General features: G+C 48.4%; 3 protein-coding genes across 3 annotated transcripts; 1 reads left to right on the top strand and 2 right to left on the bottom strand.

Moving 5' to 3' along the window:
• Positions 1 to 37: 37 nt before the first annotated feature.
• LOC131272504 (tyrosine--tRNA ligase, cytoplasmic) lies at positions 38 to 2055 on the bottom strand. Its single transcript, XM_058274256.1, has 2 exons — positions 1718 to 2055; positions 38 to 1649 (listed from the first exon to the last, which is right to left on the bottom strand). The coding sequence occupies exons 1-2, from the start codon at positions 1919 to 1921 to the stop codon at positions 231 to 233; spliced, it is 1623 nt and encodes a 540-aa protein (XP_058130239.1). The 5' UTR covers positions 1922 to 2055; the 3' UTR covers positions 38 to 230.
• Positions 2056 to 2230: 175 nt separating this feature from the next.
• LOC131272507 (TNF receptor-associated factor 6) lies at positions 2231 to 4484 on the top strand. Its single transcript, XM_058274260.1, has 4 exons — positions 2231 to 2362; positions 2560 to 2693; positions 2768 to 3068; positions 3150 to 4484. Exons 1-4 carry the CDS (start codon positions 2312 to 2314, stop codon positions 3807 to 3809), a joined length of 1146 nt encoding a protein of 381 aa, XP_058130243.1. The 5' UTR covers positions 2231 to 2311; the 3' UTR covers positions 3810 to 4484.
• A 2996-nt stretch (positions 4485 to 7480) lies between these two features.
• On the bottom strand, positions 7481 to 16955 carry LOC131272498 (serine/threonine-protein kinase par-1). Its single transcript, XM_058274250.1, has 13 exons — positions 16206 to 16955; positions 15270 to 15386; positions 15107 to 15170; positions 14536 to 14651; positions 14288 to 14458; positions 13851 to 14219; positions 13546 to 13757; positions 12928 to 13468; positions 11946 to 12381; positions 11609 to 11866; positions 11367 to 11529; positions 10238 to 11285; positions 7481 to 8890 (listed from the first exon to the last, which is right to left on the bottom strand). The coding sequence occupies exons 1-13, from the start codon at positions 16953 to 16955 to the stop codon at positions 8753 to 8755; spliced, it is 4383 nt and encodes a 1460-aa protein (XP_058130233.1). The 3' UTR covers positions 7481 to 8752.
• Between the last annotated feature and the right edge of the window lie 9986 nt (positions 16956 to 26941).

Below are 26941 nucleotides of genomic sequence, written 5' to 3'. Positions count from 1 at the left end.
AGTTTTATTTTCGGATTTTACAAATAGATAACGAATAATTAACTTGCGATGTAATTTAATAAATTACTTTGCGAAAAATGAGTAGAAAACGTAAACGATATTTTGTCATCCCATGACACAACCCGCAAGAGCGTCACGTGGGCCAATTAAGCAAGTTTGAAATGCAATCGAAAGCACTGTCTCGTTTCTCGCTAGTGAGAAAAATCTCCGTAACACCGGAATGCCAGCAATTACTTGATACTGCATCCTGGAAGCGAACTCGTTACTCGATCTCCGTTCAGCGTCATGAGGGAGAAGTCTTTCCACAGCGCCTCCCCTTCGGCACCGGTGCGCAGTTCCGCCTGGATCTTGTCCCAAACCTTCTTCTTCGGGTTTAACGCCGGCACCGGATTGCTCGTGTTATCGAATCCTTCCACAATGATGCGCTCTCCTACCTTGGAACCCGCCGGGACTGCAAGCGCCTCGCACTTTTCCGTACCGGCCGCATACAGCACCAAACCTTCACTTTCGACGCCACGAATTTTCGATGCCTTCATGTTCGTCAGCACCACCACCAACCGTTCGCGGAGCTGTTCCAACGAGTAGTGAGCCACCAGATTGCTAACGATCGATTTCCGCTCCCCACCACCTATGTCCACCGTCAGTACGCACAGACTGTCCGCGTCGGGGTGCTTGATAGCGTCCAAAATTTGTCCCACCTTCAGCTCCAGCTTATCGGGAGTGTTCTCCCCGGCAGCGCCGGCTGACGGTGCGGACGCATTATTGGCGGATTGCGCTTTTGCGCCGCCCGGTGGTTGCTTACCGGCCTTGGTTGGCGCTGGATACGCACGCTCCGTCAGCTCCCGATAGTAGTCGGTATCGAAAATCTTTCGAATCGGTTCCAGCAGACGATTAATATATCCCTCGACGGCTGCCTTCAGATCGCCGGGATGCAACTCTTGCGCGGCAAAGCAGGCCTCCAGCTTTTCGTACTCGGCAAACACCATATCGCCACCGAAGTCCGGTTTCCGAGGAACAGTGAATACTTCACCTTCCTTAAACATCGGATAGACGACGTGCTTCACAAACTTTAGCAGTCCATTGTCCTCGATGTTGCCCGGCTCGCAGAAAGCCTTCTTAATTTTGCTCTTGACCTTCGCCGCACTGTCGAGCAGATCGATTTTCGAATCCTCCTCACTGGACGACATCTTTCCACCGGCCAGTCCGGGTATCATCGGATTCATAAGATGAATGCGCTTAGCGTAACCCAACTGCGGGAGGTACTTCTCGGCGAAGGTAAAAATCTTCCGCTGATCAATGCCACCGAACTGTGCGTCCACCTTGAGATACTCTTCGTCCAGCGCCTGCAGTCCCGGGTAGAGTATGCCGGACATCAACGGATGTTCGACCTGCTTAACCACCTCGGCACCGGCCTTCTTTGCGTCGTGCTGCGTCACAACCGACGACAGGCGGTATACGTCCAGGGTGTACTCCTTCGACAGCTGGTAGTCCGTTCCTCGCACGAACCGCAACTTTTCCAGCGGAACACCCAACGAGGTAAGCATTGCTTTGATAACCGCCTCGTAGTACTTTGTGCGCTCCTGCAGCAACGACCACGGTGCCTTCATATTGTCGAGGTAGGCATGCAAATCGGCGAATAAGATCGTAACCTACCGGAGAAAGGGAATTTAGAAAGTACAACTAACGTTTCTTTCCAACGAAACACCAAAGCTCTTACTTCACATCCCGCCTTCAGGAAATCGGCCACCTTCGACATTGGGACAAAGTAGGCGATATGAGGTTTGCCCGTCGTAGCCGTGCCCCAGTATATTTTAAGGTCACGCTCCTTGAGAACCGTCCGGAGATTGTCCTGCCCCAGCACCTCCTGCAGGTTGCGGGTGATGAGGTTCTCCTTTTCCTCCGGCGTCAGGTTGGCTGCCATAGTGCTGTTTTTCTTTCACAAATAACAGAAAGCCGAGGAAGGGCGAGGCAGTACTGTGCCTAAAGCAAACTTTCGTGCCAAACCGGCCACCTCACTGATCGGCAATATACGATCGAAAAGACTTGTTCGTACGAAAGACGATAATTGCAGCAAAAAAACACACGAAATGCGGTGTGTTGTCACAAACTGACATTTGATAAATGATAAAACATCGCGGACATTCATTCGACACGAACAAGTGACCTTCCCTTCAGTTGTCAAACAATTCCGACGCGAACAAAACTCAACATTCTCAGTTTTTTTAATGACAAATATCGTATACAAAATAGAGGAACGTACACAATTTGCTTTGTTTGGTGCACTTGCGTTTGGCATAGATTATGTTAAGAAATGAGTAGACCAGTGAAACGAGAAGTATCTGCGGAAGAAAACTGTCTACAAGTAAGCAAAACCAAACCAAAAACACACGTGTAAAATCAAATTGGCGGCAATATTTATGACCTCCGCACGGAAACCGGATCTTGGTCGTGACTCAGCGTCGAGTCCGCCGAGAACATCCACGAGTTCTAAAGCAAAGATAAAAAAGAACCAAGGAATGATGCAAAATCTCTTCACTTCATAACGTAAATATTTCGCAGAGTGCTGGTAAAGTGGACGATGGATTACTGGAAGCACGATATGAGTGTCCCATCTGCTACTGCTGGCTGAACGAGCCCATCCTCACCAAGTGTGGACATCGCTTCTGCCGAAAATGTATCACGGATTGGTTGAAGTGAGTATTGATTACGGGAGGCTGGAAAGTGAGCCCTACAATATATTCCTCGATTCGACATTCTCCGCCCACAGTGAGAAAAATTCCAACTGTCCCCTCGATAACGAACCGTTGGACATTAAGTGCGACATCTTTCCGGACAACTGCACGCGACGGGAAATATCGCAAATCAGGAAACCCTGCCCGAACTCGATGCGAGGCTGTGCGGGTCAGTTTTCACCCACCGAAATCGATTGCCATCTGCGGCAGTGCCCGTTCGCCATGTCCAGCCAACAGCTGCCGTGTCCGTTCGCTCGGGTGCACTGTAAATTTACGGCCCAAAATGAGCCGGCGCTCAATGCTCACATTGCTGCGGAATACCACCACCATCTGCAGGTAATGGGCAACACTCACTGTCTTCCAGAATTTTCCCCACCGTAACACGGAACCATTTTTCCCGTTTTTCCACTTCGGTAGCTTCTCCTGGACTCGCACACTGGCAGCAGCGATCGTTATAAATTCTGGGATCCACCAGCGAAAAACAGCGCCCCGGAGATGAGCTCGGACGATCTCGTGCGCTCGATGTGCGAACGGATCGTGGTGCTCGAGCAGGAGCTGCACATCCTCAAGATCAAGCTCTCCAAGCAGGAGGTCCAGCTCGCAAAGGTTAACCAGGAGGTAGATCCACGGTACAGTGGTGGGGTGCTGCTGTGGAAGTTGGACGATTTTAGCAACAAAATCGACACGATGCTGGCCAACAGCAACTGCATGTTTTACAGCGGCGAAGCGTACACGTCACCGCACGGTTACAAATTTTGCGCCCGCATCAACGTGCCACCGCGCACGAAGGACTCGATCGGGCTGCACGTGCATCTGATGCAGTCGGAGAACGATTACCATCTCGAGTGGCCGTTCAAGGGGAGGATTAAGATCACCCTGCTGAACGTGCGCGATCCGGACCTGTCGCAGCACGATACCATTATGTCGAAGCCGGAAATACTGGCGTTCCACCAGCCGAAGCAGGAGATAAGCCCACGTGGGTTCGGCTTTCTGGAGTTTGCCAAAATCAAAGACGTGCTCACCAAGTTCGCCGACAACAATACCGTCATCATCAAGATCCAGATGAACATTGTCTAGGCTGGTCGTGGTGACGGATGGTAACCGGGCGGGTGCGTTTAAACATTCCCAGTGTGCACCGACGAACTAGCAACGACTAGCGGGGTCACATGCAAAACAGAACCCATTCCAAAATCTCCCCAAAATTAGCTAGCCCCTTTTCTGTCTAGTGGAACTCTGTCCCCCATGATGTATCGGTACATTTGTGTATTCTTGTGCGTTGTCTTAGAATGGTAGCTACTAACCGTATGGGGTTTTACAGCCCCGGTAAACTGTAGTTTTAATTTTGCAGTATTAGGTGAACCGTACTTAAAGTCCGTGCCAAACACGTATTAATTTGTTTTAACAATCCGCGAATCTCCACCCCGCTTTATATGTGTGTATGTGTTGTGGAAAAGAAGAATTTCATGTCGATTTTTCCCGCCTCAATGGCTCTCTACTTAGAGGCTGTCCTAAGTCAAAAAAAACCAAACCGCTTCTTCACATTTCCGTTAATATGTCCCATTTTAGTCCTTCAATCCAGTCCGATTCCCCAGAACCAGAAACCGATGCGAGTAAAAATGAAAGGAACAAAATAATTCAACCGTAGTTCTAAACGCTTTTTTGTTGACAATTTTAGATGTTATATACAAGAGTACAGGAATTTTCGAACGTGATAGAGAACGACAAAGGCAGATAAATAAAAGTGTATGCTTAAACGTACGGCTTTCGGATAGCGCGCTGCTTTTACCGTTGATCCGAAAACAAAAACACACACACACACAAACTACCGTTCTATTTTCCCGTATGAAGATTGTAGTTCTATTTGACCGTTTTTCTCGTTCACAATATTTCTTTATTTGTCCGTGGTAATAAGTATATGTTTGTTTTGTGAAAAAATGTATATCAAGTAATTATGACTAGTCTACGGTTTAATTGTAGTTTCTGTTTTCCCGCGATCATTACTTTCCTTAAAAACATGACCCTAATAATGTTATTGTTTTCGTTTCCTGTAAATGTAATGTTACTAAATAACCAATATGTGTTCGTTCACATCCATTTGTATTTACGTTGCACAACATCTTTCATGCTTTTGCCCCTTCTTTCCGGCGCTCGCTCGTACGCGCCCGTCGTCCAACCAATAACCAGATCCAGGTTAAGCTTTGTTGCCTACTTCTATTTGTTACTCTGTTGAATGCCTTCAATGCTGCATCAGCTCAGCTGAAGTGCTGCTTTTGCCGAGTGTTTTCTCATTCGATTGACAGTTTGTAGTGGGAAATAAGTTGGATTGATTTACTGACTGTGACTTACCTTTCGACTTGAGTTGAGTTGAGATCTGTTTTTTAAAGTTTGTTTTTCAACCATGCTTGTTCACTATTCATACGTATTTCCACCGACACGATCGGTTGGCTTTCGATGGCCAGTTGCATTAATTTCTTTGTTATTTCTTTAATGTTCGCTTTTAATGGTGGTTAACAGTTTGTGCATATCTTGTGTTTGCTTTCACTTTCATTTCGTTCCAGTATTTTATTGTTTTCCGTTTCGCTTCCGCGAAGTCCGGTAGATGAAGATGGGCAAAAGTGTTGTGAGCTATCGATAATACAACGTCGGAGGAATATGTATTTATATCTATATCAGCATGTAGTAGCGTCTAACTATCGCAGCGAATGCACTAGCTAGCGGCGTGTGACGAGTAACGAGGCCTTTATTAATCGTGACATATGATCCTTGTGTTCCGTTGCCAACTGGCTACGGGCTTACAGCTTCTACAAAATGACCCGCACCTAACATGTACACACCGCGCTTCTACGATACGTTTTGCTAACGAGGTTTTTTCTTTAGGTTTAGGATTTTGGTTCTAGTTATTGGTTTTTACGTTTTTCCACCTCATTCTACTAATTGCAGCTACTAATACTTTGTTTTCACTATTCACTACTATTCCCCCCGTTCGCTATGGTTAATGTTTGTCGAACTTTGCGTCTTGTTTCTAATGTTTTTGTTTTTTGTTTGTTGCGATTAAATTGAACCATTTTGTTTTTCCTAGACACGATTCCTGTAATTTGTATGTTCGCTAGCGTCTGCCCACTAGGCATGCCATTGATTGGATAATAATGAAGTATTCAATGTAATTTATTGGTACAGTAAACGGAGTTACGTAAGAACGAGAACATTTCCTAAACCTCCGTCGAGCTAGTTCTCGGATTGATTCGATTCCACTGTAATCTGGGCATGCAAATTTGACTAACACAGTTCGCACAAACGTACTCCAGTAGAGCACACGTGCTTCACACCAGTTCGCGATGGAGACGCCTGGTCAGCGTCGCCATGGCGATGGTTGGCTGCGTGCAGCAGTCGACATCGTGGTGCGGGCTGCGTACGTAATGATCCCGTTGAAATTGGCATAAAAAGCTAGCCCATACATACGGTAATCACCTTCCGTGACTGGCCACTGCACTGTGCCGTACGATTGTTTCACTCTCGTTGTCTGTATTGATTGCATACGATTGCTGCTCTAGATGCTAGAGGGCGCGCACTTGGATGCGCCGTGGGATTTACCTATTGTTTTTTTTTCTCGATCTTCTCTAACCATTCTTATACTACTTATTTGCATTTACTTTGACTAGTCATGGACGACGCTAGGTGTTACTTATTAGTTGACTGTTCATTATACGGCGGACCAATAAATCTACGTCTCTTCGCTGGTGGCATCGAAGTGCGTCTTCATGTGGCCTCCGTTGCGTAAGGAAGTGCTTCTCTTCCCCCTTCTTTGTAATATGCATGTTATGTGCAAGTATATGACTGATATGACTAGATATAAATTGGCGCAATCCTTCGGTTTTGTCAATTTGTCTGATGATGTTTTTTGTTTGTGTATTGATGATGATGATGATGAATATGTTTGCCTGGTTATCGGTTCGTTATATTGACTATTTTTTTATATGGTTGCCACTCCATTTGGATAGGTTTTTTTTGCTCCAGAATCTTTTAGTACAATTTCTGTTACGTGCACCTCCCATTACACCCTTGCTATGAAATGGTACTAAGGTGAATGTATCCATCTCCATTCCTCCTAAACTATTTATGCAGACAAAATTTGAAAAAAAAAAACAACATCCGTATAAATTATGCACTCTATTTCTTCGATGTGTCCTAGCGATGCGATCGATGTTTCCAATTTCATACATTTAGTGCCCCCCATTACTAGATGCATTTGAGGGTGAATGGGTGTGTGTATTCTTTTGACTTCTTTAGAGTGCTATAAAATTTGCTAGCTTATTTCCGGCTGTGGGTAGTCGTGTTATTCGTATTGGCATGGCAGTTGTTCGTTATTCTATTCGCGTTAGTGCTGAAAGTCGAACGCACTCCAGCAAGGCAAAATGGACCGTGTTCCTGCAGCTTCTGAAGCGCGGTGAAGAATGCTGACTATACACCTACACTACACCGGTTTACTTTTTCTTTAAAACGAATTTACACTTACTACGGCCCAGAGTAAAGGATAGCGTGTCATAACGTGTCGTGTTTCGTTGAAGAGAGAAAAATGAGGAAAAATCGGCTGCAAAAGCTTACCTTTAGAGTAAGCAGTAGCAACAAACGTCCGTTGGGGACGGTTAACGAAATGCTTCCAATGGAATGACCTCGACTCTTAGTGAAAAAAAAAAACAAAAAGAAAATTACCGTAAACTAAATAAAACAATTAAAAACTTAAAGCTGGTATCAACGTATTATAATTATCCACAATAAAATATTACAATCCGGCCTTTCTATAACGAAAAATCATATGTAACAACGTACACAGCAGAAGGTGCATCTCTGGCGTACACAACCTGGAACTTATTTTATCTAAATCGGAACAGCTCGTTGGCTGCGGTTAAGCTGCTGGTGGTTCAATTAATTTTCTCTGACTCTTGTCTGCCTGGCGGTACCTTAATATAAACTTTTTCATCCGGTTGCGCAGTGCAGTGCAGCGAAAAACGCAGCTTGTTCGACTAGATTCTCCTCTATCACATCTTAAAAACAAATCGATCGAAAGCCGGCCATGTTGTGGGGAGGCCATTTACGCATTACGATACGTCGTGGTGTCCCTACGATTCCATCATTTTTTGTGGTTACTGGTTTTATTTTTCTTTTCTATGAATGCCCCTAAAACCCGCTCGAGTCGCGCCCCGAGGCGTCTTCGAATTAATTGAACTAACATAGCTTTCGGGCCATTCGAAAAAAAACGGCTTGATGTTGGCAGACAAACTTGCAAACTTGTTCCTAACGACAAATTCCTTTTGGTTGGCAGATCAGTCGACGAGCGAAAATCCGTTACGGCTCGGTAGTTTTTGTGTGCCCTGCTGTGTCGGCCACCGGTCACGCCAAGCTCAAAGCGCCGGTTTTTTTTTTGGGCCATTTCATCTTGCGAGTATGTGGTTGTAGTTTTTGTGTTTATGAGTTACTTACTTGGTATGTTATTTTTTTCAGTTTCAAACAATTGACGTTGGTCAGTCTCTCTGACTAATTTATTGAATTCTGTTTGCTGCATGGCTAGCGAGTGCTGCTTTTACGAGTAAATTACAGAATATTTTTAATTCTGTAGTAAGTCTGAATTTTACTTTTACTTGTCTGTCTGCTTCTTTGTCGTAGAGGACTACGCTGCAAGTCATACAAAACCGAATGGCTAAACGGTAGCTAAATAAGTGAGTTCCCTATCGAACGTTATTTGTTTCCTTTGTTTTTGTTTTCATTTCACTATAATTTTTATATATGGCGTGCAAAACTGTTTTGCATTCAGGGATTTTATGCCTTTGATTTTTGAATTTTTTAACTTTACCAGAATGTGGAACCTGATTTTATCTGAGTAAACTTCAATTCGGTATTTTCCTAATCATCCCGCTACAACCTGGCACATCCCGTGTACTTTTGCGTGTAATTCCTCTCAAACTGCATCTGAGCGGCACCGAAACGCTGCATGTAAAAGATCCGACAATACTTCGCTCAACACCTCAAATTGACTCCATTTGCTCGGCGAGCTCCGGTATGGGACTTTCGCTCAGGGGCAGCTGCATCGAGTGCGGGATCGAGGACGCGTGGGACGTGATCCATTGCGACGAAGGGTACAACGAAGGGCCAGGCGGTACATTCTGTGGGGGCGATACACGAACGAACGAACACTCACGATTGTGTTTGGTTTTTTGTGGGTATAATTTTTTTTTTTTGGTTCATGAGTTTTTGAATGTGGTAAGCAGAGATTTAATGACAATTTCGGTTTTAATAATGTTTGTTCAGTAGCTAGATGAAAATGGACAATGTTAATACAGTCTGACCGAAACTGGAACACATCAAAAGCTACGGAACACATTACTCATTTATCTGGCTTCACTAGGTGGCGCAAATCGTTAACTAGATAAGTACAACATAAAGGAACAAAACGAAATTTTTCAAGAAAAAAACATTGATAATACAAAAAAATGAGCGCACAGATTTCTACAAACACAATTTTAGTACAATATGGTACAAGAACTGCATCAAGCAAACTAGCAACGTTGTACGACAACGGTAAATAAAAATACTAAAAATTATTAACAACAGAAAACAAAACTAACCGCTAAAGGAACTAAGTATTCTCTACACTAAACTAGTAACTGAAACAGATTGACTGAGAGAATTAAAACCGGGCAATTTCTCTGACATTTGTTGAACAACAACGTAAGAAAACGTTTGGCTGTTTTTTTATGCTTCTAAAAGGACATCTTATGTTCGCAACGAATGCAGCCAATAGCAAACCTCTACCAGAGACACTATTATCTAGAAAAAAAAAATTGTTTGGGAAGCTGTTTCTTTTGGTCTGCGCTGCTTGTACACATATTTTAGCCTTCTCCTACTCGTAAACTATCGTACCCTGAAACCCTGAAAGCGGAACGGACTTGTGCGTCTACTACTATCGTCTATCACAACTATCCTCAGTAAAAGCTAACAACACACTAGTCTAGTCTTGTATCTTCGATGGTCCTTTTGGAGGTGTTGGGGGTGTTTCTATACTTGCTAAAGAACTAGTACAAGGAATACCTGGTGTAGGTGGACGAAAAACGAACGCTCGATTAGTCGGTTATTAGTCACAAACATAAGGGGACACACACAGACACTGCATCTACCCGATGCTTGGAGCAATACATTATCTACAGTTTGGGAGCATATGGAACGGGCGTCGGTCACACACACATAATGCCACTACATTTCAACAGCCCCCCTCTGGGTGTGCGCCCCAAATGATCTGGACGCCTCAAAAAGCTAACGATCTTCTCCCTAAGGGTGACCGGTTCTACGATGTGAACTATTTACTCCATCGCAAGGAGCGCAAGCGTTATCATGCCGGCGAGACACGCACTGAGATGAGAATGGACATGGTTGTGATGTGTTGATCATGGCATCATGGGCAGCAGCATCGAGAAGCGTGCGCTGGTTCTTGTCTACTTTTGTGTCGTATGTACCTGGTGGTAGAGTGCGGCCACGTTCCACGGACCGTCGCTCGAGGGCGTTCCCTCGCTGATCTGGCACGTCTTCATCGAGCTCGGCAGCGTGCTCCAGGAGCAGTGCCCCCGTTCGGAAGCTGCCAGCTGTTGTTGTTGTTGCTGTTGTTGAAGGTGGTGAAGCTGTTGCTGCTGCTGCTGCGAATGATGATGGTGGTGTTGATGGTGATGTTGAAGTTGGTGAAGCTGGGCGTACAGATCGAGTGAATCCTGGGATGCTTCCGTCTCGAGGATGGCCGTCTCGCGGACGGACTGCAGCGTCGGATAGCCGGAGTCGACGCCGGACTCGGCTCCCTCGCCGGCGTACGGTAGCGGCGGTAGGATTTGCGTTTGCTGTGCGATCTTGTAGCTGTGCTGCCGCAGCATCTGCCGGCGGCTCAGGCCCGCCTCCATGGCGCCCTGCTTCTGCAGGATCTGTCGCTTCTGCTGCAGCAACCGGTGCTGCATGAGCTGCTGCTGCAGCGGAGGCTTCTGCTGGAGCTGCTGGGCGGCGGCGGCGGCGGCAGCACTTAGCTGGTCCGAGCGGACAACGCCTCCCCCGGCGGCCCTCAGCAGGAGCTGCTGCTCCGGATCGAGCTTACAGCCGCCCTGCTCGGACGCTGCCCCCCCGATTGTACCTCCAGCGGTTCCCTTCACACCCAGCACCAGTCCGACGTAGTCGGTCACCTTGTTGTAGTACCCACCACCGTTCACCGGATCGAGTCCCCCACCACTGCTGCCGTGCGAGGACGATGAGAGCGGCTTCAGGATGAGACTCTCGAGCGGGTTCACCCGAAATTGGCTGTGCTGCAGCTGGCGTACGTTGATTTCGTCCTGCGGCAAATTGGCCTGGTACTTCACCTTCAGCTGGGCCGCTTCCTTCTGCAGCAGGTGTAGCTCCAGGATGCCCTTCGCTTTGCACGTCTCGTTCAACCGTTGGCTGTTGAATGCGACCGGTGAGTTTAGCGGATGATCGGCGGCGTTGATCAGACCTTGCGTTACAAGACCATCGCTGGCACGACGTCCTTCACTGAAATCGAGAGGAAAAGAAGAATAAGAGAGAACTAATTGAAACGAACCATTCGTTGGGAGAAGAGAAAAGCAAACCTACCGAAAATCGACCGGTGATCGGGTGATACTGCGATGGTCCCCATTGTGCACGTCCTGGTAGACCGTGTTTGCCCGTAGGAACGATCCAACCATCTTGTCAGACATGGCGTACACACACTGAGGTTGATTGATGCAGACCGAGCTCGTGACCGCACGGAAGGCAGCTGGAAGGGCACCAAAACAAAACCCTAGTTGTAATTCCATGCCAAAAGAAAACGGAAGCTGTCCACCCGGGCCACCTACCTTCATCTTTGACGGCAGTCTCGTACGCCTCCGTAGTGGCCGTGCAGGAAGGCAGACTACCGGCCAGCTCCGCGCAGTCGGACAAATTGAGATCGAGGCTCTCGAAGGTGGAAAAGTTGCTGCGCGACGAATCGCAGCTCAGATTCTGGCTCAGGCTCTTCGGGTGAATGTTCGTGACGACACCGCTGGACGAGCTGGAGCTGGCAAACGAGTTTAGCCGCTGGATGGACTTATCAATCGACTGCTGGACATCTTCATCTAAACATGACGGTGCGAAAGAAGGAAATAATTAATTAAGAATAAACTATCCAAGTAAACACTGCATCCGGTCAGTTACCTCCCAGATCGGTTTCGCAACCCTCATCGGTGCTGGAGCTGTACTGCGCCGTAATGGACGTCGGCTGGGGCGTGTGGCCCGTGGTCGTGGAGCTGGTCACCGCCAGCCCGGCCGGTTCGTAGTGCTGCAGGTAGGAGTAGGTTTGAATGTTGTTGATGTAATCCTTGAACGGCGGCACGGTGATGGACGTTTCGTTCGAGGTGGAAACGTTCGTCAGGTAGTCCTTGCTGAAACCGTTCAGCGGATCCGAGTAGCGCTGGGACTGCGGTGGAGGTGGCGGGGTCGCCGTTGACGCTGCTCCCACGACCGATGAGCCACCCGGAGGCTGGGGCTGTTGCTGAGATGAAGCTGCCTGATGAAGGTCGCTGTTGTTCACTGGCGAGTGTGATGGTGGTTTCGTATACCGGTTCGCTTCACCCATGGACACGGGACGCGCCTTTTTCGTGAGGGAGATGATGGGGAAAAGGAAAATTAAGAGGAAGCACAGTTAGTAAAGCCTACGAGTGTCTGGTAGAAATCTTGGAAGATGTACCCTCCTACATGATCAGTTTCTCAAACTATGGAAGGTTTCGATCGATTAGGATGCTAAATTACAATAATCACTACAGTTGATAAATCATCGTTACATCAAGCTGCCAATGTCGACTTATTCACCTAATCGATACAAACCCTAAAATGTTAATGAAGTAATAAAAAAAGGAAACTAATGGATGTGATTATTATAATCTGGTTTATTTCAATTTTCTCTACGTCTCTCTACAAATCCTGAGGGGTCGCGATAAAGTAGACCGCACCGTATCAACACAAGCGTTCCTATGTTCGGTGCCATAATTACCGCTAAAAGCCTGCAATGGCTCTTATCTCTAAGATATTACACGCAAACAACAGCTCCGCTAGCACTAACGGCAAACATAATCACGTCGAGATAACGGCCCCTCCCCACTACAGACTCCCCGTTCTATCATAGTGAGGTTAGGCTTACCTGCTGCAGCAATCGGCGGCAGTCTTCCGTGCTCTGCTGGAGGATGCGCTTGTCGATGTTGCTGGACAGCAGGCGGGTCGACGATATGCGATTGGAAAGGATGCCCGATTCACGCAGCACGATCGAGCTGGTTTCACGGGAAGCTGCCAGCGCACCGGCCACGTTTGACGATAGGGACGCCGGCAGGAGCCCGGTACCGGTCGGGCCGGTAAGATATGTGGAGCTGCAGTCACGCTCTCGCAACGATGCCAGCTGGTATAGGGACGAGTCGGCGAACCCCGAGCTGGACGTGTACGAAACACCCCGGAAGTAGGAGCTATCCTTCAACACGGGCTGCTGCTCGCGGATACTCGTGTCACGCAGCATGATTACACCGGTCGACATGGCGGGAAGGCCACCACCGCTGCCACCGGTGCTCGGTACGCCGGAACCCATCGGTGCGTTCAGCAGACTGTGTAGCGTTTCGGAGCTCTGGTTTATCAAACCCGAAGGCATCGCGGGCGAGATCTGCTGATGTTTCGGGGAACTTGATTGGTCCGCTCTGGCGAACGGTTGGAAACGGAAAGAAGGTAAAACATGTTACATTATGACTAAGCCCGATCATGACGCAACGCTTACTTGTGCTGCGAACTGATCGCCAGCTTGCGCATCGCCTGCTCGGCGACATTGCTCGGTCGGCGCCGTTGGGACTCGAGCATGGCCGACTTTCCGGGCCCGATGCTACCACATCCCGCCGCAGCCGCGCTCGCGCTTTCGTGCGACATCGTGCGGCTTTTCAGTCTTTCCAGGAGCAGCAAATAAAATGCTGTGTAGTGATCGTAGCTGTGCAGCTGATGACCAACAGGTGTGGGAGGAAATAAAACCATAAGCAACCCATCAATGCAAGAGTGCGAGAGCTAGAGCTCCCTCCTTCCCCACACTACCTTCAAGCTTTCGCGCGTCTTCAGTATGTCGATGCCGAGGTTCTGCATGATCTTCAGTATCTGCTCGTTCGGTTCCGTCTCGAGCGCGCTGACGTCACCGCCGGCGTTCCCATTGATGACGAGGCTGCTGATCTTCGGTGTGTCGATGATCTCCACCATCATCCAGCGGTGGCGCTTGATTTGATCGATCGAAAACCGGCGCGACGGGTCGAGCACGAGCATCTTCCGGATGAGTGATTCACAGTCCGAGCTCATGAAAAACGGGATCCGAAACCGCCCGGACAGCACGCGATCCCGCAGCGATTGCAGCGTTGATCCATCGAAGGGCAGAGCACCGCAGACCAGCACATAGAGAACTACACCCAAGGACTAGCGCCGAGAAAAACAGATTCAAATTAACAAAAACAATTTCGCAAACTAAGGACAGTGTCACCTACCCATATGTCAATTTCTGGCCCAGTGTACCGTTTACCCTCGAACACCTCCGGTGCGGCGTATGGCGGTGAGCCGCACCAGGTGGCCAGCAGTTCGCCCTTCTTGTAGAAGTTCGAAAATCCAAAGTCCGCTATTTTGATGTCCATCTTAGAATCTAACAGTAGATTCTCAGCCTGCAAGAGAAACACCGACGTGAATTGCACAGAATACTTCATCGGTGGATTTTGCGCGGTTTGCTCGACCAGCTTACCTTAAGATCTCTGTGTACTATTCCCTTATTGTGGCAATATTCTACGGCGGATAGTATCTGCCAAAACTTATTCCTAGCTGCACGCTCATTAAGCCGCCCGTACTTAGCAATATAATCTACAAATGGAACCAAGAGAATAAAATGAAACAAAATTAGGTATGTCTGGATGTTATGTCTTCGGTGCACCGGCGACAACGGTGGCCGGAGTGTCGGGCCACGCGAAACGTTTGATCATTCAAATCATATGCAACCCGAAATAGGGCTTAATCATGCATGGAACCTAATCCATGATTCGATCGTAAAGCAAAAGGTCAAAACTATAGAATCACTTCATGTTTGACTACTCGCTGCTGGCAATCTGAAATTCGGACATGGATTAAATTAACGAATCGTAGCTGGTTTGGTCCGGGGGTATTTGTTTTTTTTCCTCCCAATGTCAATTCGTCTGTCCGTCGCCAGCCAAGGCGTGTAAAATGAGCCTTCGTCTCAAAATCGTCTGGCCGCGGCCCGAGCTCTCACAATCGATCGTAGTCTTTATGACATCGCTAGTGCTCCGAACGCTTTTACTTACCGAAAATTTCGCCCTGACTAGCATACTCCGAGACTATGTAAATCATGCTCTGGGTTTCCATAACCTGGAGGGAGGAAAACCAACAAAAAAATAAACCGAAGAAAAGTTTAGTGCATATTAATTCGGTCTGCAGAAGGTACTCTAAGCTGGGCGGGCTACCAACCTGGTACAGCTTAATGACGTGCGGGTGGTCTAAGCGTTTCATAATCTCCACCTCACGGTAGACCTTCTGCAGGTTGCCAGGATCAAGCTGGGACTTATCAATAATTTTAATTGCTACCTGTAAGTAAGAAAAACAGAAGAGGTTGAAGAAAATACATGGAAGATACATTAATTCGCATTTCGGTGCACCATGCTCCGAGGTTTTGTCGTCTGGCTAAACGCGGTATAAAACCTAGTCACGTTGACCCTTTTAAATTCAACTTGCTTCGAGACCTTCCCATGGAAGGCGGAGCTAGGATAGGAAAACATTCATAAGAGCATCCTAAAATTCCAAGAAATTCATTATACTGGAAAACTCCCTGAAGGGATACCTACCAAGGATCCGTTCCAGCTTTCGCAACAGGCAAGAGCTCTCTCTCTCTCTCGTTGGAGCTCGTCTAGCCTTTCGCTTTCAACGAGGGCCGAGTCCTTTCGAAGAATAAACCCACAACCAACCCACCCCCTTGACCTTAGCAAGGGCTGAAAATAGTCCCGTCTAATTACATGCTTCTGTTCTTTGGGTGACAGCTTTGGGCGGTAGTTCTCGGCATGCTAAACTGGCCGAAAACTTGTCTAGCTGGAGGCGTTGCAAAACTTCAACAGAGTTCGAACAAACCTATTCGCCTACGGCGTCAATAGAACATTGATACACCAAACCTACTCGAACCGCTGGAAAATAAATAAATACAAACAGCGACCTTTGGTCAGTTCGTGCATACAAATAAATTGTGATCTAATTAGTCCCTAACGGCTTGTATTCGGAGAATAGTTTATCGCTTTCTTCCTCTCCGAGAACCTCTAAGAAGAGTCTGGTCGGGCAGTTCCTTGCGTGACACGTGTCACATTTACGCACGACAACGCATAAGAAAGGATCCGCCAGCAACGACAGAATACTTACCTCGTTTTTGGTAATTCGATGGCGAGCCAGCTTGACCACGGCAAAGTTACCCTTGCCGATCGTTTTCTCGATTTCATAGAAACCGACACGTATCGGGTCCTTACACTTGACGCGGCCACCACTGCCTCCGCTTCCGGCGTTCCCCGGCGTGCTGCCACCATTGGTGACTCCGGCGCCATTACTGCTCACTGCCGACGGTCGTGGCGGCATGCCCGGGCCGGACGATTCGTGACCGGACCTTCCACCCTTCGTCACTCCGCCGCTGCCCGAGCCGGCTCCACCACCGGCCACCACCCCACCATTGTGATGGTGCTGGTGGTGGGGATGATGGTGATGGTGATGGTGGCTGCCACTATTGGCACCAGAGGCGCCAGTCACGCTGCCAATCACGGACATTCCGTTGCTGCCGGCGGCGCCACTGCCAGTCTTATGGTAAAAATGGTACCCGTCCGACTCCACCGAGGACGTCGACGCTGAGGTTAGGATGTGATTGCACGGCATATTGTTCGTTGTAGAGTTTGCTGTCGCTGCGGCGGCGGCAGCGGCAGCGGCGGCGGCGGCGGCGGCTACCGCCATTGCAGCCGACGATGAGGAGGAACCGGTCGGATTGCCCGCTGCGGCGACCGACATGGCGGCGGACGGGGGCGCGGCGGCCATCGACATCGGCATCGGCATCAGAACGGAGGCGAGCGAGGACGCACTGCTGCTGCTGGTGATGGTGTTCGTGTCCAGTGTGCCATATTCGCCCATCGAGCCCTCGAGTGTCCCCTAGGTCCCGTCGGCGAGCGTGCTTCACTATCCGGAGGGATGCTTCGCCCGAAAAATATTCCTTCCACCCGGCGCTTGCCTCTTTGGTCGTGGAAGGGAAACCTTCCGATTCGAGGGCGACTGTCCGACAGCTGTCTTCGGGGTTGCACTAATTCAATCCACCGTTTTGGTCCATTTTTGTGTGGTTCAGTTCCAAATCTGACGTAGCGAAAAGAGAACAAGGATAGCGAAAACAAAACGAGGTTAGTTGGAAAGGTACCGCTTAATCGGAAGGAAGATTGATTGATTTGTAAATCCGATCAAACACAGCCACATGGCAGGGGGAAGCAAAACGACAGGCGGGGAGTGTAGTGAAACCGCTCACATTGACCCCTATCTCAATCACGATAGCACGAACTGACGGACCGGCTTAATTTGTGGCCGACTGACGTCATCAAGTCGGTTAGTTTTCGAAGGCTTCGCGGTAATTTGAATTGTTCACCCCACAATGTGCCAAGGTTCGGCGTGCGGGCAGTTCTTCGGAAGGGTCGCATAGTTACACCGTTAAAAATAGATAGTATATTTATTTTTTTTCGTGGGCGTCTCGGTACCCTCAACGTTATCGTTGATTATATTTTGTTTTCTGTATCACTTCACCACTTTCCTCAGCCAGGGGCAACGTACTTTACGGTTGGGGGTGGAGTGGAGGGGAGGGAAAATATCAGTTCCCCAAAGTTGGCAAAAACAAGTTACACGCTGCCGCTGCCGGCAGTTATCTTATCACGGGCGGCCAATAACACACAATACCTGCCCGAGCTGTGGTATCACTGGAAAACGGAAAAGAAGCGATGATGGCCAGAGATTGCCACCCGGGGTAGGCGTGAGACCGCGCGGACGGAAAGCCCACAGGTTACATGGAACTGCTTTCGCCCGAAAAACCAATTTGGTCGCCCGAACTGGATCGAACCGGGTTTGTTGCGTTTTTCGGGCCAACTCACGCGTCAGTCGTGGCGACAACACATGCACACGTCGGGGTTGCTAAAAGATAGCTTGAACCTTATACGGTTTCGAGGTATCACATTTCGGGGGTTGGAATTACCCGGCAGACATAAAATTGTACCTACAGACAAAAAATGTATAGAATATTTCGGCCAGCGTACTCTATAAACAACCCGAACTCTATAAACTATAAACTCTATAAACAACCGGAACATGTCAGTTTTCAAATCTAAAATTGGAAATTTGATTAAAATTACTTCCAAGCACTCAAACTGTTTTGAATGGTGCCTATTCTTGCACACAAATTTTGTTTCAAGCACACAGCTTAGATATGCATAATAATATCTCCACTTTGCTAATTACTATCCATAACTTGAGTATCCATAAAGAAACAAAAACCTACCACCTTCGTAATTTAGGCTACTTTATACAACACTTTATAACTGAAATCTATCGGTCAACCATAAGGTATTCGAACCCATAACCGTTGGCACAATTTTGAATATCTTGCCAACGACGGAGCCAACTACGATCCCAACTGCATCTCGAAAGCAGCAGAAGGACAAGCCAACGGTTAGTCATCGAAATGGTGCTCCGAATGTGAGGAAAACCGTTCAAAATCGATGCAGCATGGCACTTGACCGATCGACCGCCCGACCGGCGGCGATAAAATAATCGTTGCTTCATTTGCGTCAATGCCAATGTGGTCCATGTATCGGCCTCCTCCTTCCCCCGGCTATACCGTTTTGCCACTTTCCGAACGCCACCTTTTTGATGGCCACCTTTTTGATGGCCACCTTTGCGTGTTTCCAAGAAGTCCTACGACCGGTTAGAAACCTACGTTAGAACGCATGGCCAACGATGGCCGTCTTGCCAGACAGCAACAACGGCGCGCGAGAAAGATCGGAATATCGATTACGGGAGGAAAGCGATACCGTCTTTCACACTCCCAGCCCGCGTGTCACAGGACCAACGTTCTCTTTTTCTATACGCTGTGCTGCTTTCTTTTTTTCGCTTTTTTGTTTGTTCTGTCCCGGCACCGTTGGCAGCCAATTACGGTACGGCCAGAATAACAAACTGCGGCAATGACGTCGATGGCGGGTTGGGGTCGGCAGGCCTAGGCGGGTTGGGGGGGAATGTAGTGTACCGACAGATAACGAGAACACAAAAAGATGCCAAAAATAAATCCCTTCTTAATTTGGTCACTTTATCCCACTCACGGTTTTCGGTGGACATGACATTTGGCACGGCACCGGACCGTGCATTGTTGTGTCCCGTTTTTTTTTTCCTACTTTCGACGAGCAGCCAAGGATTGGGAAGGATGGTAGATGACCGAGAGGAAGTACGGCGAGAAGAAACGAGAACAACTCCCACACATGAGCATCGGCACGAACCAGCGTTATTTGTGACGCACCGCGGGATGACAGTTCTCCGGATAGCTTCGCAAAAGGACGAAAAGATGGCAACTGTATGTTCGAACTGTACCATAAATTACACCGTTACGCACGCACATTCGTACACCCACTCGAACAATTGATCACGCAATCGCTATATTCGGTTTGGTACACCAGATACCAAAAGTCACTGTACGCATCTAAGAAGGCTCCACTACAAGTATTCGGCTGGACACTGCCGTCGTCAAACGCTCCGTCAAGCGAAGCCGGCACTATGGAACGAATGCGGTTGAAATTTCAACACTCAACTCCACGGGGCGATCGTTCGGCGTGGATAGGGTTTTGTTTGCCGGCATCTCTTCGCGTCACACACTTCTCCGCGCAGCGCTCGTACAACAACACAACGACGTACCCCCCGCATCATCACGACGGTATACCACTCGAAGTACACATGATGTACACTGCACCATCATCACATCACAGCAAGCTGTGGTGGTGACTGGGAACCGGTGGAGGGGGGAGAGGGATATTAGCCGGCGCAAGATGGCGCGGGTTGCTGCGCGCGCACGCCACACTTACCGCTTAACCGCGTCGCCTCTCGATTACGTGCGCTTCCATACACCGATTGACGTACGTAAACGGTTTTAGCAGTCGCGGCACACTGCGTCACTGTATCCCCCGCACTACGGGTGTTGCACGCCATTCAAACACACACGCACACACGAGGAGGAGGGGCTACTGGTATGAGGGTGATGATGAGGTGCTTCTGCTGCCCCTCGACGAAACTAAACAAACCCGAAACCGAGATGGATGGAAACCGCGGAACGAGAACAAAAATGAAAAGAATATGGAGAGGTGGAGGGAAAAAAAGCTAAACACGAGAAGCCGGCAGTTGTGGATCCGCCGCTCGCTGCATGCACGTAAACATTCAATGCGCGATGGGAGATTAAATGTCCACCCGCGAAGGGTAGAGGGCGAGATGGGGCCGCTCACTCCACCCCATCGCCATCTTCATCGGGATGGCACGCAAAAAAAAAACGTAAAAAGCAAGATGGGGCAGAGTGTCAAGAAAGGTGTAAAAACGGCTCCGATTTGTAGGAGAAGGTGTTCCTCTATGGATTTTCCAAACAAAAACAAACTAAACCTTCCTTTCACGATTCGCCAGGCGACTTAACGCTGGAATCCAAATAGCAGCCATTATGACCGCAGCTCAATTTTCGATTTTTATACCTCGAAAACGGCAGAATATGTTTTCCAAAACAAAATCAAATCCCAAGTCAGTTTTAATCTAAAAAATATAAAATTATTTTTTAAAGCTAGCTTCAGATATTTGCTGAACTAAAAAGCATTCGAGCAAGATTGCAAAGCAATGTATTATACAGTTGACAAACCACTCCTTGGAGCAGTGCGAATCAATGATATTCTCTCATTAATAAAAATTCATCAAACATCAAAAATGTAAAAATAAACTTCATGTCCCGCTGAATAACGAACTTAACTTAAAGATGGTCCATATTTCGCACCTATCATAAGGTCGGTGTCTTCCCGCTCTATTTTCTCTGCCAAACGCGTCATTGCCTCGTTTTTGCCCCACCGAGGCATAGTGGACTAACCTCCCTTTCGTACAGTGTGGTTACGATTTGTTCAATTCAATTGACATTTCTCAGGTCAAAGTAAACGACGTTATTGTGCGACATGTGAGATGAATCTGGTTGGTTTTTTTATGTAGTGAAGCAAACGAGCTACGGAGCACGTGATCATCGCCACTTGCTATGCAGTTGGCTGCGTTGTCTATGGTACATTTTTTACAGATCGATACGTCGACTTTTCACTTAAACACAAACTCGACTTCGCCGGGAACATAATCTCGAAGCCCCGTTGTTGCTTCGAACTTTGTACACCGCACACGGTTGGTGAGGATTCCCGGCACATTTATTGGAGCTCACTTGGTAAGAGTAAGGCACTACGGCTTAAAAGGGGGAGCAAGGAAGGAATCTTCGAACGAATGTGTGTGTGTGTGTGATTGATTTTTTTTTATTTCGGGTTTGTTTTTGCAAGAGGCAACGGGCGTTGAAGAAGTACGAAAAAAAAAACCCCACGAAAAACAAGAAACGAAACTGACAGTGTACGGATGGGGGTAAGCCGAGCACGGGGGACGGCGCCGGAAACCGTTGGTTGGATTTCAAGCCTGGCCGCGATTTGACTCGCACGTCAATGTTTTTGGATCACGGGCCGAACATGTGCCCCACTGGCTGATGATGGGGCCCGAACCCGACAAAGAATAACTATCACCACTGGCGAGGCGGAAGAGAGGGCGAGAAGAGAGGCGGCAGAGGCAGAGAAGGAGCGAGAGAGGGAGGCAGAGATGTGAACGATGAACGTGACGGACATGGGGTGTTCTGTGTGCGCGGTTCCCATTTTTTTTTCATGCGAGACAACACACCGGTAGATTAAGTGCGCGGAGTTCCAGCGGCTTCACACGGGTTTGGTAATAAACATGATTACGTGCAGTAAGCGGCACCGGGGGAAGGAGTTTTACATTTGGCAAATTGCTTTGTGAAAGCAAATCTCCATCTTTTGAATGGCAAATGCAAAAGAAAGGGAATTATTGGAGCATGTTACTTAGAGTACGCTGTTCTGATACAGAAGGAATAGTATATGATGTGTGTTTATTCGCACTCCACTCCTGTTCCGAAGTCTATCCAACTTCCATTAGCACTCACGTGCCCAATTCACCCATCCACGACATTATATAATTTTCGCAAGAGGTTGAGTTGTGAAGGATACCTTCGCACAGTTGTTGGAATCGCGAAACCTACACCACTTCCAAACGTTTGAATCCTTAGATGCTCGGTCCGTGTAAAAAACATAAAAGCCATCGCCTACTAGGCACGCTTCTTCCTTCATCAAATCCCTACCTTAGCGTAATTTCTTAACATCAATCCTTTTTGCACAGCTACAGACTTGTTGAAGGCAAATGAGCAGTAAATAGCCGTGTGTGAATCATCGCGAAAAGCAAAGAGCTCTTCGGCGAGGAGTGAAGCACCAGGCACCTCCATGGGGGTGGTGCGAATGGGGGCGCATGGTACTAACCTTAAACAACTTCGCCAAGCAAGCATTCCAGCATTTCCTTTGGGGGGGTAAGTGGTTTGCCTGCGTAATGCCAAGCACGACGGTGGCACGATGTGAAGGAAACATTCAGGAGCGTGTTGGGAGATGCTGGTGAAGGGGTGTGTGGGGTGGATATTAATGCTGGGGAAAGGTTGCCAACCGTTCTCCCGGTGCTTTTCCCTCTTCACCTACGACAACAACATAACATGGCTTACTTTTCTTTTGCATTCGCCGGGATTTGCTTACCACCGAGTAAGAGTGAAGTATGTTGGTGGGAGGGTCTATGTGTGTGTGTGTGTGTGTGTTTTTGTTTGTACGTGTGTGGGTGGTATGTTCTATTGAAACTGTCAGAAAGGAAAACTCCGGACAGAAGTGAGTCAGATAGGCAAAAAAAAACTTTCGTCCCAGAAAGTGCAAAAAAGGAAACATGCCATGGGAAAAAAAACTATGAAACCTTCGCGGGTGAGTGAGAAAAAGCAACTTTTGCAAACATCACCAGTGAATGAGCGAGAAGCTGGCTGAATCCGAGTGTCAGAGCGAGACAAAAATGTAGGTGCAAAAAAAAGAAAACGATGGGAAAACATTGGGGGTGCGAAGGAAAGAGAAAAGAAGCTTAAAATGGACCGACTTGATACGCCGAACTAGTTGATGTACGCTCGGGGTGGGAGGGCACGGGAACGGAAAGAAAGGAAAATCGATTGCGTTTCGACGAGACGGTCGGTAATTCGTGCCATCGGGGCACCGGAAAAATGAAGCGATCGTCAACCGTGGGTGGGAGGGTGGGTTTTCGGAGACGGGTTCGCCAGGCCAGGCCATCCGGGCAGGGAAAGAAACATTCTACTCCCGAATGATGGAAAGTGATGATTCTGGGAAGTGTTAAGCATGGGGAATGATTTAAGGGAATGATTTTGTGCACGCCCCCGCTGCCAAAAAGAGCCCAGCGCGGAAAATTCCATCCCCATGCTGTGCAGCACAAAGCTCCAAAAGTGATTCTTTGAGGCTGAGGTTTTATAGATTTAGAAGAGAAGTTTGTACGCCATCTTTACCTAAGCTCTCATTCAAATTTGCAAAAATTGTGTTTACTGTGTTCCAATGTTGATCCATATTCATACGATAGTCACTAGCCCACAAAGAAACGGTGCTTTGCCTCATTGCAGACTTACAACAATAGCAAAAAATCTTACGACATAAACCTTCTCGTCACTGCTATTTCGTCTCGACACTTTTGTAAACGTCAACGTCACACTCCAGCTCACATTCCGAAAAATCACTGCCACTCACTGTCATGTCACCGTTTTGCCACGGACAGGTTCTGCCTTCGGACAATGAATGAAGATGATTTACCTTCTTGGTTTGCTGCTATCCAGAACGATCCTTCCTGAAGCTGCACGACGTTATTTCGAGGCGAACTGTGCAGCACGGCCTACTGCTGTTGAACGGAGTGATTGCAGACGTACGCCTATAGCACGTCGTACCAATTCCTCGAACGCCTGTACTCCAATTCCGTACCAAATTTTCACACACAAAATTGGAGAGAAAAACCCAACCACACACGTCACGGGACTGCACAAGTGCAGACCACAATCTGCGGACCAGACACTCCGAACCTCCGAGCTGTCTCGCTGGCGGACGATCCCTGGCCCTGGCACAACACAACACCGTGTAATCCTTGGTATCGTCCTCAGCACTGCACTAAGGGGTAGCTAATTGATGCTGGAGACCCCTGTACTTCACACACAAACACACAACCAAACCCACATACACACAGGCACACGCGAATTCGTTCTCTCTCACTCTGTGCGACACCCCCGTCACGTTAGCGGTGCGCGGTGGGGAGGAAGGCTGCCGGACGAGCTAACCGGTCTCTCTGCCAGCACAACCGATCTCCGCGAGACCCGACGGTCGAATGCTAACTGACACGGGCTGGAACTTGTAGGACTTGATGTGGGGCTGCTTCCCGGCGCCAACGGGACATAATACGGTGGCAGCGGATCTTGCTGGGGAACCCGCACGCGAGCGCGATTGTGTCTCTTCTGCTGCTGCTGCTGCTGCTGCTTGGCCGTCTGGTCACCGGAGTAGACAACAAAACGGTGTGCGGGTGTGTACTACACTACCGTATATTTACTACATCTACCGTACATGGAGCTACACGTGAGCGCGATAAAGCGACGGTTGGGTGCGGGGAGCAAGATCTTGAGAGCGCGAGATGCTCCTCGAACTCACATTGAAATCTCTTGCGCGTTCGTAGTAATCCGCCATCACTCTCACACAGCGCGGCTGCAGCTCTCCTTCCGTGTTTTGTTCTCTTTACTCGCATAATCCCCCCATGCTGTTGCTACCTATGCTTTTGGGTGGATTGAATAATTCCGTTACATAATTGGAAGAAATCGAGAAACATTAATTGATAAATAGATAAATAAATAAAATAAAAAAAATAATCATAAAGGGACTTACCATGAATAACAACTAGAACTTATCTTCACTTAGGTCCCTTTCTTAAAACATTTTTGATATGGCGAACAACATTTCTTCGTTCGAAAAAAGAGTTCCCTAATAATGACATTTAAGCGAAAAATTGAATAGCACATTTCCATTTAAACTTTGCTACGCTTAAACTTACATTTCAATATTTCCCTTTTTGGAAATTTTATCTATAACAACTCAAGAAAATATCAAATCACAATGGCTTCCACACACTTTTAAATCCACCCGCCGCCTTCACCGGCATCTGTTGGCATTTACTCGCGGTTAGTACGGGGTCCGCCAGGCGGTTGTTGTTCGGTTCGCTCCGGGGAGATATGTCCTCTTCCGCCCAATCCATCCGCACCCCACCCCAACCCCTACTCTGTCTCCCACAATACAAAATGCTTCTCTTGCTTTCTCCGCTACAGCAAGACCACCAACTAAAAGCGAGCTCTCAAATTTCACCGAACACGATGGAGACGCATGGTTCCTCTCTCTAACCTTGCGCGTCTGCCAGCCCATTGGGGAGGGGCTCGCCTCCACGCGGTCCATATCATCCCCCGCAAAACGGCCGGCGTTGACGTAAAAGGTAGAATTAAATCCCGCTCGTGTAAGAGTGCGAGAGAGAGGGTGGCTTTGATGTTGCAGGAAAGAGAGCCTCAACCAATTCCTAATGACGTCAGAGCAACCCCCGACCATCTCCTTGGATCGACCGGCGGCTGGCTCTTGCGTGCGGCTAAACTAACCAACGCCATCCCGCGAAACCGCGGCTAAGTGGTGGCGGCAAGCTGGTCCACTCCCTGCCTCCCCCCGTCTTGTTTCGGTTCCTTCCGTGCCCAATGCAAACGTTACCGGAGACGCACACACGCCGCACACGCGTTGCAGCATGCGCACTGAGGTCGTCCGAGGAATGCTGCGCCGCTTCTGATGTTGCTACCCTTCTCCGTGATCTCCCTCGAGCGTACGTACTTCGTTGACTCGTTTGCTTACTTAACGCCCCGCCGTGCTGCCCTCCGTCAAGTTCCGTTCCCCGGTGGAGCCGGTGGTTGACGTAAACGCGTCAACGTCGGTGTAAGCGTAAAAACATACAAAGAGAAACAAATTCCGCACCCACCGCGACCTTCCTTCTGATTATACGCCACGACTTGGGGTACCATCGGTCTCGGGGAGGACTTGGGTTGCAACACGGTGACAGTTTACGCTCGGAAGGGCAAACATGATAACAGTGGCTTTTTTAATGCTAATAACACCAACAGCAATAATAAACATTGGGAGACGGGTAGGGTACTCGACGAGGGTCATCACCTCTACCATCACCACCAGGGGATAATGTCTTTATGACTATCGCCATCGGCGCCCATCGGACTGGGTCTATACATGGCAAACGGTCCCCGCTGCTGTATGCGCCTGTGTTTGCATTCCGTTGTTTTAGGCTTTGTCTCGCGTGCAGCGCTCGTTCAGTTCCATGTGGGCTACGAGGTGACCAGTCGCTTCTCGCCAGTAAAAATAAACATTCGGAAGCTAACGCTGTTTAAATATAAATAAGGAAAAGAAAGAAGCATCCACTTTACATCTATATATATATAATGCACCACCGTCACGGCGTGTACTGGGGGGCATCCCAGCCTGTTGAGACACTTCACGGGCGAGTACGATGTGTGACAAGATGAGTAAAAATGGCACGGACATGTCCTGAAAAGGCACGGACGTGTTAGCCACCCCACATCTTTGTGTCGCCTCCAGCGGCTAGTTCTTCTTAGCGGCTCAAATACCCTCTTACTCCACCGCCGTCTGGCACACGATGGGAGAGGAGCAGGAGCAGGAAAAACATCATTAAACAAATATTTTTAGAGTTCATTCAACTGGTGAGAGATGGAAAGCGGAAGTACGATTTTGTAATTTTAGCCCCGGTTGGAGAGCGCGGTGGAAGTTTCTCGTACTGATTCGGTTAACCGCGCGTCTATGAGGCGGAACGTGCCATCCGGACCAATTTAGGCGTACAGTTGGTACGGTTATAGAAAT

Source organism: Anopheles coustani, chromosome 3 (genome assembly GCF_943734705.1).
Source record: "Anopheles coustani chromosome 3, idAnoCousDA_361_x.2, whole genome shotgun sequence".
Lineage (NCBI taxonomy): Eukaryota > Metazoa > Arthropoda > Insecta > Diptera > Culicidae > Anopheles > Anopheles coustani.
Note: the sequence above shows the minus strand (reverse complement) of the source record. Positions and strands in the feature narration are given on the sequence as shown.